Here is a 12,855-nt window from a genome sequence, read left to right on the forward strand (position 1 = left end):
CTCAAATCCTTAAAGACAGCATCTGCTGCTTGTAGGTTTTACAAAATGTTTTAAATCTGTGCTTGTGAATTGATACTTTGTAGAAGAGCTAGGATTCTATGAATACCGTTAGAACAAAGGCTGTCAAGTTGTAGTCTCCAAGCCATATTTTTACTGAAATTGGTTCTCATTTTTCTGTTTTATCTATTGAGTTGTCCCTAAGAGTTTATTTGAAGTTAGATTCTTGGTGCTTAGAGAAGGAGAGAAGATGGAAAGGAATGAGGATGGTAGGTTTTCTGCTTTAAAAATCTGAAAAAGCAAAACAAAACAAAACAAAAAACCTCATGCCTAGTAGTCACAAAGAAAACTACCATATAACATTTAGTATTTACAGCAAGATTATATACATGTACTAAATTATTTCTATATGTAATCATCTAAAGGCAATTTCGACTTATAGTCAACACAATTATACAAAATGTGTTTTTATTTGAGTATTTTGAAAAATAAAAACTTATTAATTATTGGAAAATAATCAAGTTCTCAATAGCTAATTTAAATAATCAAGTTCTCAATAGATAATTTAAAAACAATCCATATCCATTAAAGAAAACAAAGTCATATTTACTCTTTATTAAAATATTTAGTTTAATTTTCATCTATTTTAGAGAATACAAAATATTCTAAGTGACCAACTGTCAAAAATATTCTGTCCTATGAATTAGTAAATTTCTATTTTCTTAAATTGTTTGCAATTTTACTTATAAATTTTACATTTAAAATGAAATATTTCATTAATTAAAACATGTAAAAAGTTACCCATGTAATATGAGGTATTAAATTGACAATCTGTGTTGTTTTCTTAAATTGTTAGCTTTAGAATTAGAGAATTTTGGAGGCATTAATTTTCTTATCACTTCACCTCTTCAATTCTCAACTGAGAATGCACAGAGATCCAAAGAGCTTGTGTATTTAAATTTTGTACAAATAACTAGGATCTAAGCAAAGTTTTGAACTCAAGGTGTCTATCTTTCATTCTATTCTATCTTTAGAATTTTATTTAAAATTTTCTGCTAAATAGCATATAATAAGCATCTGAAAGTATCATTGATATACATGATGATAAAAATGTCTTCTCTATACTTAAACTTTAATTTCAAATAATATTCCAGTTAAAATATTTTGGCATGTTTAGTAATTTTGATATACATTGTACTACATGAAAGATGAAAGTGTAAATTTTAGTGTATATAAATAAGTAGTTTTAGGATAAAGCACTTAGCAATTCAAACTATGTATTTATAAAGTATTTTGAGTGATTTCCCTGTGTTCATTCCAAAATTGAGTCAGATAGTCCTTTAAACAACTCTTTTATTCTTTCTGTAAGGACATTTATTAGTGTCCTGAGATTCTATTGGTGAACCACTGAGGTAAGCGTAATTAACTCAGAATAAGATGCTTGGCGACCGGACAGTTTTGTGAGTACAGATGGCTCTGCCAGAGCATCACAAGGCCTGTGTTCATCTGAACTAAGTCATCAAAGCTGCTGAGGAGTCTATTTGCCCCTCAGCTTCAGAGTTTTATGTATAAGTTGGTGTTCAATTAAGTGAATTAAATCTAATTTTACTTCCAGCCCAGATTTATAATTATTTCACTCTGAGTAATTTATCTAGTCCTTTCTTGTGACAAGAGGTCAGGGTCAGCGGTTATATGCCATTGCTTTTTATTCTTCAATTCCTCTTCACCATGTCTAAAAGGACTCTTCTATTTCTGCTTAGTTAATGCTGGACTGGTCAGAGCTTTGCTTATTTATTTCATTGAAAAAAAAAGGATTTTCTATTTAAGATACAATCTTGAGGGGCTGGGGCTGTAGCTCAGTCATAGAGCACTTGCCTATAGCATGTAGGAGACAATGGGTTCAATCCTCGGCATCACTTAAAAATAAATAAAATAAAGGTATTGTGTTCATCTACAACTTAAAAAAAAACTTGCTACATTGTTGAGAATAAAATACCATTAATGTGTATTATTGTTCTGCCTAAACTGTGCTTTGTGCTTCAGTTTTCTATATGACTGTTTCCTTTATGACATCTGCCCTCAAATTCTCTTTTTGTTCTACTTTGCTTTATCCTATTCACTCAGTAAGGTACATTTAATGTTGTAAATTTCTCAAAAATCTTATTTTAAATGTCTGCTCAATATATCAGCCAACAGATATAAACTACTTTACTGTTTACCTAATGTTGAAAACATATCTGTTCACAAAGTTTGTTTTCCTTTTTACTGTTTTTCTTTGTGTTTCAATTGAAGATGTCCTATTCTTAAATTTACTTCATTGAAGTGAAAAAAAAAACCTCTTTTACTTCATTAAAGTGAAAAAAACCCTCTTTTGTGTGTTGATATATATTAATAGCTTTGTTTTAAATTTATAATTTCAATCAGCTCTGAATAAAGATCTGCTTTATGCTACATTTTCCAGCATAGTATTGTCTCTTTCTGTTTTCTTTTCATCATTTAAATTTGCTTTTACTGGATCTTTCTTGGAGAGACCACCTGATATTTTAATTATTCATACTTATAAGACTGTCATTAAAGAAATAAATTTTATGAATTATGAAGAAAGCTTTAAAGGAAACATTTAAAATCTTGAAGTTAATCTTTTTTTAAAGTTAACATAGATTTGACATTCTTCTGACTTATAATTACAGTGCAAAAATAAAAGGACCTCTTTCTTACTTTTGACATTCGTCCAAGGCCAGCACATGTGGGTGGTCATCCTCTGACATGGTGATGACTGCTTCTCTGTCAAAAGCTCCAGGCCTGGTTTGGTCCACTGTGTGCCTAGTGATGGATGAGGTAGTGGAGCTGGTCCAGTACAGTGTATCCCAGGCTCTGTGATAGGCAAGTCCTTCCACAGAACCTACATCTGATGGGGGCAAAGAATAAATTTATATTTTTATTTATAAATAAAAAAACACATATATTTCAGCGAGAAAAAAGGAATCAATATGTTTTATATGTATCTGTTATTTAATCAATCATTCCTTTACAACCCTCCAAAATAAAAAATAATAACAATTGTGATGCGTACAATTGGGAGTTGATTATACAGACCAAAATATAGCTCTGAACAGACAAATTTGTCATGGGAGCAGTTCTGCAAATCCATGTCATTAAAAATTTAGTCTTCCTATTAAAGAAACCACAATCAAATTGATGTCTGTTTTTTTTTTAAATGTAGGAAATCAGTGATTTTCTCCCTTTTTAACATGTTAATCTTAATTTTCAGAAAATATCCAGTATGCAACACTTACAAATGCTTTTGAAAAATCATATGTCAGCAATACAATTTAGGTACAATCATTATGGATTTTCTATTAATAACTATAGATTTGGAGATATCAAGAAAAACAGACACATTGAAATTATAATAACAGTATCAAAAAAGCGAATTCAATTTCATATTTAAAACTATCAAAGATGGTAGGCAATGTTTTATTAAGTTAATGTGGAAATTTTTTGATTCTCTTCTACAAATGTGATATAAAAAGAATACAATATGAAATTAATTGCCACAAAAGCATGCTTTATATATTTTCAGAAAAAGATAAATGGCAGTACATAGATCCTCATATACAAAAAGTGGCAGGGTGAAAAACAAGAGTAATTATTTCATAAAACTCTATTTATAATCACTAGGATAATGTACAGTAGCTATTATAATTTTCGTTGATGTGTTTTGAGCACATCTTTAAGTATAATCAAAGGATTATAATTTTCCTTCATGTCACCTATTTTCTTCAGTTATTATTCTTAATATTTAATTAATAACAGTGTGTGTGCCTTAAGCATACATGTTAAAAATTAACATAATTACAGAGATTTCTATGATTTTTCCTTAAAGGAAATTCTGAGAGGAACTCTTTAGCTCTTCTTTTTTAAAAAAGTACATAAAAATGATTGTTTTCAGACTTATGGTATATAAATATTTAATTTGGGAAGGTCAATAGAATTTTTCTAGAGTGCCAAACAATAATTAAAACTTTTAAACCAGATTTTTCTTCATATGATTACATTTTGTCACTTGTTTTTCTTTATACATGCACCACAGAATATCCAATATCAATAAAATTAATAGCCACAAGTTAGTGGGTGCTGTCTATCTGCTAAGAATTTCACAAACTATTCTGCATACATTATGCTATTTTATGTATAAATCTCATCTGTGGAGTTTGTTTCATTATTCCTCTTTTCCCAAGGAGGAAACTAAAGGTTGTAGTGTTAAGGCAGGTTTTATAGTGTTAAAGCAATTTTTGGACACCAGGTTCTTCTACTTCCAAATGCTTATGTTCATGATAACCAGTCTTTGGGGATGGGTTTTAGAGACTTATTCCTAAATTTCAATCTATACAGAGTTTGAACTAAACAAGTGATCCAATAAACTTAACTTGCCTACTGTGGGGGGATTATATAACAAACAACTTGCCATGAGTACCCTTCTCTCAAACAGTGAACAGAGTAGTTTTTAAGGTATTGATGGACGTGATTAATATGGAAACTTAGGTCAAAGATGATGGAAGAGAAATTATAAAATCATGATAAAATTGATAAATTGGTTAAGTTGATTTTATGTGTTTCGTATGATGCCCTTTTGGGGGTAAATAGGTGGGATTCTGATAATGGTTAAAAGTCTTTCAGCGATTAAATAAAACTGCATTTTTGCAATTTCATTTCATTATAAAATATAATAACTCTATTGGCATTGTTTTTGGTACTATATGTCTTCATGATTCACAAAGAGAATGAGAAATAACACATGTCTGGAAAAATCCAAGAAAATAAGAATCAATCCATCCTTATTCTGTACCATTCCCTTCTAGTGACTTAACAGATCTTCCTGGACACTATCCTGCCAGCCAGGAAGAAGCCATTCAGTATCACAAACGATGCTGCTTTCTTATGGCTGACATAAATCCAGGGCTACTAAATTACATCTGTCTCATTGTCCAGATACCGTCTCTTTGATGTTATTTTTGTCACAGATGACATACTAACAGAATATTTAAACATAATCTGGTGTTATATTTTATAGTAATTTAGAAATGGATTTTTTTCTCAAAAAGATATTTAATACTGTATGTGGTGCTCACACTTGTAATCCTAGTGACTTGGGAGACTGAGGCAGGAGGATCACAAGTTTGAGACCAGCATCAGCAATTTAGTGAGATGTCCCAAAATGAAAAAAAAAAAAAATAGAATGGGTATGTAGCTTAGTGTTCCTGGGTTCATTCCCCCGACCAAAAAAAAATATAGTTTGTTATGAAAATTATGTTACTAACAGAAAAGAAAATTAAAGATATATACATTCTCAAATCATGAAAAATATTTTAGTTGTTATAACATGAAACATTTTTCTACATTTTATGATGATTTAACAACTGTGGTAGGTGTGTGTGTGGGTGTGGGTGTGTGTCTGCATGTGTGTGTGTGCATGCACACACATGTGTTTAAAAATGAGGTTCCTGAATCATTTGAACAGCAAGAAAAATAATTTTGAGGTATTGATCCTGGAAGACAATTATATAGTTAAAATAAAATAACTATCCAGTCGGCCAGATCTGAGCAGAGTAAATCAATACAGAGTTAAACATCCTTGGAACTCAAGGATGTAAAATAAGCATAATTAAGAAAATAACAGTGCTATTTCAGTAGCTCCATACTTTTCACCTCAAATATATTGGAAATGTGAAATGTGAAAATACCATGTCCACACCCCAAGTACTTAGCAAAAAAAAAAAAAAAAAAAAAAAAAAAGTCCCTACACATTCTACATCCTTAAGCAAGGAAGGTTTGGCTCAGCATGAGTGAGGTTCTGATACAGTCTTATAAAAGTAAGAAAGGAGGCCAGTTTTTTTTTAAAAAAAAATACTAGTTAGGCAAATTATGCAGAACCATCCTATACCACTACTTCCTGTATTCCACAGCAATAGAGGGGAATTTGATCCAAATAGCTTTGCAGACATCAACCAGCCACTAGTTTAATAGTGACCCAAAGAGTTTCATTTCTCAGAGAGCACAAGTACATTTCATTACCACTGAAGAGGGGACCATAGTTCCCTTGTCTACACCAGGTTCTAAAGCAAGAGCAAAGTTTATGGAATGGGAAAAGCAACAAGGATATCACTGGTGGGGAGCTCCATGTACAAAACACTGCTATTCATCTGGCTAAGCTAATCATCACAGACAAATCCAGTTGTAAAGTTAACAAGAAATAATATTTATTTAAGAATATGCTACAACTGTAAGGGGTCATAATGACCTACTCCTTAAATGTGCCCTACTGTCTTGTTTTTATGAAATAATGGAGTATTAGAGATAGCTGTGGGAAATTATTATACCTAGTATAAAGCATCCCAATTTTTTTGAAGTATATGTCACTAAAACACAGAATAGTAACCTTACTTTCTAATTCAAGTACAAATTTTATGACTGCCATATTCCACATATTTCTTAACTTAATTTTTTCCCAAAGAAATAGGATCCTGGATCTATTTAACAATCTAGAACTGCTGTTGAGCTTTTTGTATGTGGTTGCTTTAAGCCTAACAAAAAACTGATTTACTTAAATTTTGTCTAAACTCTACCCATCCCTAAAAACCTCTAATAACTCTTATTTTTCTTTCTTTCCTGTTTCTTTCTTCCTTTCTTTTTCTATCTTTCTGATTCATCTTTTTTTCCTTTGTAGAATCTCCTTCATTGCAATAAATCAATAACTTGACATGGTTAAGCTACAGGTTTATTGGAAAAATCCAGTATTGTTTAATGATAAAATACTCAACAGACCTGTAATAGAAATAATCTTCCTAAACTTGAAAAATGAGAACTAAAACCCTATCATATTTAGTTTTGAAAAAGGAATACTTTTTGCCCCAAACCAAGAACAAGGCAAGACTGTCCACATTTGCCTTTCTATTCAATGTTATATTGAAGATTCTACCCAGTGTAACTAGATAGAGAGAAAGATAGATAGATAGGAAGAGAGAGAGCATTCAAATTGCAAATGAAGAAGTAAAACTATCTCCAATTGTAAATAATAAGTTCTTATGCATACAAAATGATAAGTAATCCACAATATAAAAATAGGGTACTTAGGGATAAATTTTGTAAAAGAATGGCAAAATTTCAAATTTATACCTCAAAACACTACAGAATACCACTTTAAGAAATTAAAGAAGAGTTACATGAATTGAAAGATATCCCATATTTATGGATTGGAAGTCTTCATGTTATTAAGAAAGTAATCCAATCGAAAAAGATCCACAGATAAAGTAATCCCTATGAAAATCACAGCTGTTTTTTCCCCAGATACTGATAAACTGATCTTAATATATATATGGAAATACAAGGGACATTGAACCGTCAAAACAATCTTGCAAAAGAACAAAATTAAAATACTCACATTTCCTGATTTCATACTAAATACAAATATAGATTACTCTATAAAGGGACTGCTCCTTGGTATTTTAAGAAAGGGAAATGAAAATATTCTCAAAGTAAAGATGGTGATAGTTGTACAAATTTGTAAACATATTAAGCATATTATGAACTCTATGTATGTGAATTATACCTCAATATGAGTAGTTCTGGAGCAATCATGGCAAAAATAAATAAAATGAGGCAGGAATAAGCATCAATGAATTGGACAAATTTACTTTTTAAATTTAATAAACACGATATTTTTATTATGAATTCATCCACATGAATTTTATAATGTCCCAAAGAGACTTCCCTAACTTCTCATTCTATATACTTACATATGTGTATGAGTGTAAGATAATATTATACAAAATTATTTTAAGATTTGTGGATCTGATTGTTAGCCAGTAAGGATACCATTGAAAATCTACATACTTAGCACTTTCTTTTGAGTCAAACTTATTCAGGTGCTTTACAAATGACTAATTGGGTTATTTTCCTTTATCCTACTTTTCAACTCAATGGACTCTGATGGATTTTGATGAGGAGTATTTACTATGATTTAGACTACTACCACTTTGGTTTGAAGGCTGAGTCATTTTTTTTACCCACATCAACAAACAAGTTAAGAAATATAATAAATTGATTATCTAAAATATGTTTCAGATAGAAGTCTTCACTTATTTCCTTAGATTATTTAAGGTCATCAGCATGTCAAAAAATAATAAGACTGATATTATAATGCAGTCCATTTTGATTTGGGATGGCCCAATACTGACTGTCAAATATTTGAAAAGTCAATCCTGGTCACTCCTAAACCACAGCAATATCTTTGTACCTCTGCACTTTGCCTGCAACTTTTTTTCTAAATCATTTAACTATTAAAAAGCTCAACACATTTTTTTAAAACCAATGTAATTTAATAAAAACTAACTAAATAAAATATCTGCATTAAAGTCTAAATTTTTTAGCAAGGAGAAATTCTACTATAAATAGAAATTGGCCTTTTTTTGTGAGAGGTCAACTGAAAAACACAGAGTATCCATTGAATAACTGAATTTAGTTCTGGGTGCAAAGATACATGCCTGTAATTCCAGCGACTCTGGAGGCTAAGGTAGGAGTATTGCAAATTCAATGTCAGCTTGGGAAAAGTGTCAAGACCCTATATCAAAATGAAAATATAAAAGGGATGGGGGATGTAGCTCAACAGTAGCACATCCCTGGGTGCAACCGCTACCTGGAGTGGGGGAACTAATGAGTTCACTAAGATGGCAGGAAACCATAAAGAAATAACTCAAAATCCAGTTCTAGCATTTACAAAAATAACCAATTAGCTATATAATGGAAAGAAAATACCCCTCAAAAAAAGTTTCTATAAAACTGTGCCATTCTTGAACATGTGAATCTGACTATTTTTGAGGTCAAAGCACTGCATTCTAGCACATAAATGTGGATCCACTAACTTTAGGATCCCACCCCTCTCAGAAGAGGAGATCCAACTCACACAAAGGGTTTGAGTGGGGAACAATTCTGTCCTTCCTTCCCTTTTGTTCCTATTGCCCTATTTACTATTTTTTTTTTTAATCCAAGAGCAAACTTGTTTGCAGGGATGTGACTAAACAAAGACAACTTTTATTATCATCCCCGAGCAGTTTTAATTCCCTTAAACCAGAGCATCTCAAATATTTCCATGTCAGGGAGAGTCTTTGTTTTCTATTGTGTAACAGAACAGTTCTATTTATTTGGTTTTCCCAGAAAAGAAGAAATACATTGCCCTAAAAAAGTACTGAAGCAGCTTGAAACAGCTTGAAGCTTTTAAGTTACAATGATTTTTTACTTTTCTTTTTTTTCTTATGTAGTGTTTTGTTTCTTTTCATGTTTAAAAACATTTAAGTTCTAAAAATTAGCTAAGACTTCAGACTCAGCTGAAAATTAAACAAATTTAGACATGTCTCTATCTCCTGTCACAATTACTAAAAACAAAGAAATACAAGTGAAGAAAAGACTGAATATATACATGATTATGGTCGTCAGTCTACCTGGAACAAATGGAGATAAACACTTACTTTACTGAAATTAAGCTAATGTCCCGAAAAACATATACATCAAGGTGCCTAAAATCATCAAGTATGCCTTAGAAAGGCTGGACATCCTGAGCCACAGTTTGAGATTTATAATAAGAAAGAAACTTGGAGTCTACCCTTGCTTTCTTCATGAGAAAGTGAGGCAAATCTTCAGGGAAAAGTCATGAACCAGAACATTCTTGAGAAAGAGATGACTCTACCCATCTCTAGGTACCAGGATAAGATCCATAATTTTCCTAAATCAATTTGCATAATACAAATAATCTCTATAGAGATTCACTGATAAGCAGCTAGAATATATGATAATCCCACAGTACGATCTGAGAAGGCCTTCTTTTCCAAATTAAGACCCAAGTGTCACTTCAAGTTTCTCACTTTCCATTATTAAGTATGGGTTTTCTCGATTTAAGATTGTTTCCAGGGGTTCTTTGCTTTATGGTTTCTGTAAATAATACTCTTTAGAGGATAACTTGTTAAGTAATTAATGATTGATGGTTTATTATGTATTATTGTATTCTATTATTTCAGTGGGGCATAACATGTGAGCATTTATTATGCAGAAGAGGAAAAGATGAGGAAAAGCTTCAAAACAATCTTGATGGAGGCATAGATATGTAGACTTTTGGGAATCCAGCAGTAGTGCAGTAATATGTGGGTTCTGAACAGATATACAATATTAAAACCAGCATATGAGCTATTCTCTGGTAATGAATTAGACATTTCATGAAAAAGTACCTATTGAATATTTGCCAATTGTGGATCTTTAAATAATAAGTGAGGTACATACAGTTAACTGGGTAGATTACAGATGTAGCTTCTATTATCATTATGATTCTGATCTGTTATGGTTTTCGTCCCAGAATGGACAAGTGTCCTCCAAATTGAAAGCTATCAATAACAGTTAGGATGTTGCATTTACACCGGATGCATAGCATTTATCCAGATGTTAATTTACAATTACTTCTTTAGTCCTTCCTTCAGTGCTGTCCTTCTGATTTGGGGGTTATATTTGCTTCTTCAGTTTTTCCCCAAGTTTAAAAACCATTGTCTGTGGTCTGATTCTGCTTTCTGGATGATTTTTTTAAAACAAATAGTCACTCTTTATTCCTTGATTTCTCTCTGACTTTCATCAGTGTCCTCTCTTCTATGCTGTCCTGATGCAGCAAAATCATCTGCTTCGGCTTCTTCACCCCTCCTGTTATCAGGTTACTGTCAAGCAGCGTAGAGCCTGCAAATGTTATCCCAGACATCCTCTTGCTGCTCTTCCAGTTCTCTGCCTTTTGAAGCTATTGTGTCATATGACTGGTCTTTAACCTAAGAGCCTCAGAACAAGCTAATCTTCTATGTGCTGACATAGAATTTATTCCTTTATACATTATTATATGTAAATAACTTAATCCAATATGTATGTCTGTAAGCTGCACAGAAATAAGACAAATTGAATAATAATTCTTTCCTAATCAGTATAACACTTATAAAAATACATTCAGGAACACTTGTAATTTTTTTTTTTTATGATTTTAGAACATCAAGAAAAGAGTAAACCATCTTAATCTTTGGATTCCAAATCCCTTTTCCTTTCAAAAGCACTTCATGTATAGGAGCTCATCCTCCTGTGACAAGCTGAAGTAGTCATTTGCTGGATTTAAAGAAAAACTAAGTAAAGATATAAAGAAATATGGCTTTCTGAGGGGATATCTTTTCAGTATTAATATGAATGTGAAATGCTTCAGAGAATAATAGGATTTTGTATAGTCATTTGCTTTTAGATTTTAGAGTTTTTGTTATCAGGAATCCGGGAAGAAACTAATGAGATTAACAGTTAAGAAATTAATCTTTCAGAAATGGAAAGAATTCAAATGTTCAAGCATTATAATTGCAGAATGTTAGAAAAAAATAGCATTTTAAGAGAGTATAAATTCATTCACCTTACCAAGCAGATAAAACTAAGGGGTCAGTTTTCTAATAACTCTCTAATAAGTTTTACTTATGTTATTTCCTATCACTAATATACTACATAGATATTTTTGACAGGATCACAAAGTTACATTTAAAAATAAAATTATGAAATCAACTAAGTTATTTTCAAGGTTTCTAGAACACTTTCCATTTGTATTAAAATCATCATCTAAAATATACCCCTTATAAATGTATCTCTATTGCATCCTGCAATCCCCTCATTTTAAGGGAAGTGTGTATCCCCCTAACAGACAAACCCATTACCTGTGCTCTGAATTATGTTGTTCTCTCTATTCTTCTCAAGGACCTTACTCCTTTTGTTTCCTCTGCTCTTCCCCCTACATCATAAAGGTCCCTCACTTTTCTGCAGCATCTTCATAGTACACAGAATTATAGCTCTTTTGAATTTAGAACCCCTTTCAACTACTCTTCCAATTTTGCTTCTTTCATTGTTGTTCTCAAATGAGTTGTTATGTATTCTTTTATTTCATGTTCAACTTCAGTACACTTGGTAACTACACTGAAGTTATTCTTCCCTAGAAATATAGTAATAATAATCAGCACTTAGCAATAACAATTTGGCAATTTTGTCATTGCTACATTCAGTGAACATTTTCTCTATTTTACTTCATAGCCATTGACGGTTCTCATTCTTCCTAAAATTCTTTCAAAAGTTATCCCCCAACACTGTGGTAGTGGGGATTGAGCCCAGGGATGCTCTACAAATGAGCTGCATCCCTAACATTTTTGGTTGTTTGTTTTTATTTTGAAACCGAGACTTGCTAGCTAAGTTGCCCAGACAGGCCTTGAACTTGTCTTGGCCCACTGAGTCTCCAGGGTTACAGGCCTGTGTCATCATACTCAGTAAGGGTTGTCTTATGTTTGTTTTTTGTCATTCCTTCTTCTGGTTTTCTTATATATCATCATTGTTTCCTTCACAGTATATTTGCTAGTAACCCCTTCACCAAATCTCTCAATGTAGGTATAATTGAAGGTTTGATTTATGGTAATCCTTTTCCATCCTCTCTTGTATATTAGCTCTTCTAACCATTTCATTAAATATTATCTACATGCTTTTATTTCTAGACCATATGTGTAATCATAATTATATGTTTATATCTACCCTCCAATTATTATATCTTTTGTCATCTGAATGATATCTCAATAGAAATATTCAAAAAGATTTTCACCCCAAACTTAATTATCTAAGTATATAACATTCACTCATTCAAACTCGAAACCCAGCAATCACAATGAATATTTTCATGTTCTTACTTTTTGCACATAATCCATAATTAAATGCTTTTAATTTTATCCCCAAGGCACATTTTAAGCATTTCCATTTTGTTCTCCAATT

General features: G+C 31.7%; 1 protein-coding gene across 5 annotated transcripts in view; it reads right to left on the minus strand.

Moving 5' to 3' along the window:
- Positions 1 to 12,855, minus strand: part of Lrp1b (LDL receptor related protein 1B) — a 1,779,935-nt gene that overhangs the window by 362,880 nt on the left and 1,404,200 nt on the right. For all 5 annotated transcript variants that reach the window (XM_078017329.1, XM_078017328.1, XM_078017330.1 and 2 more), the window contains exon 42: positions 2,716 to 2,905. In XM_078017329.1, the coding sequence (XP_077873455.1) occupies positions 2,716 to 2,905 (190 nt within the window). The remainder of the gene's footprint in view (positions 1 to 2,715; positions 2,906 to 12,855) is intronic.

The sequence above is a fragment of the Ictidomys tridecemlineatus genome, chromosome 7, assembly GCF_052094955.1.
Source record: "Ictidomys tridecemlineatus isolate mIctTri1 chromosome 7, mIctTri1.hap1, whole genome shotgun sequence".
Taxonomy (NCBI): domain Eukaryota; kingdom Metazoa; phylum Chordata; class Mammalia; order Rodentia; family Sciuridae; genus Ictidomys; species Ictidomys tridecemlineatus.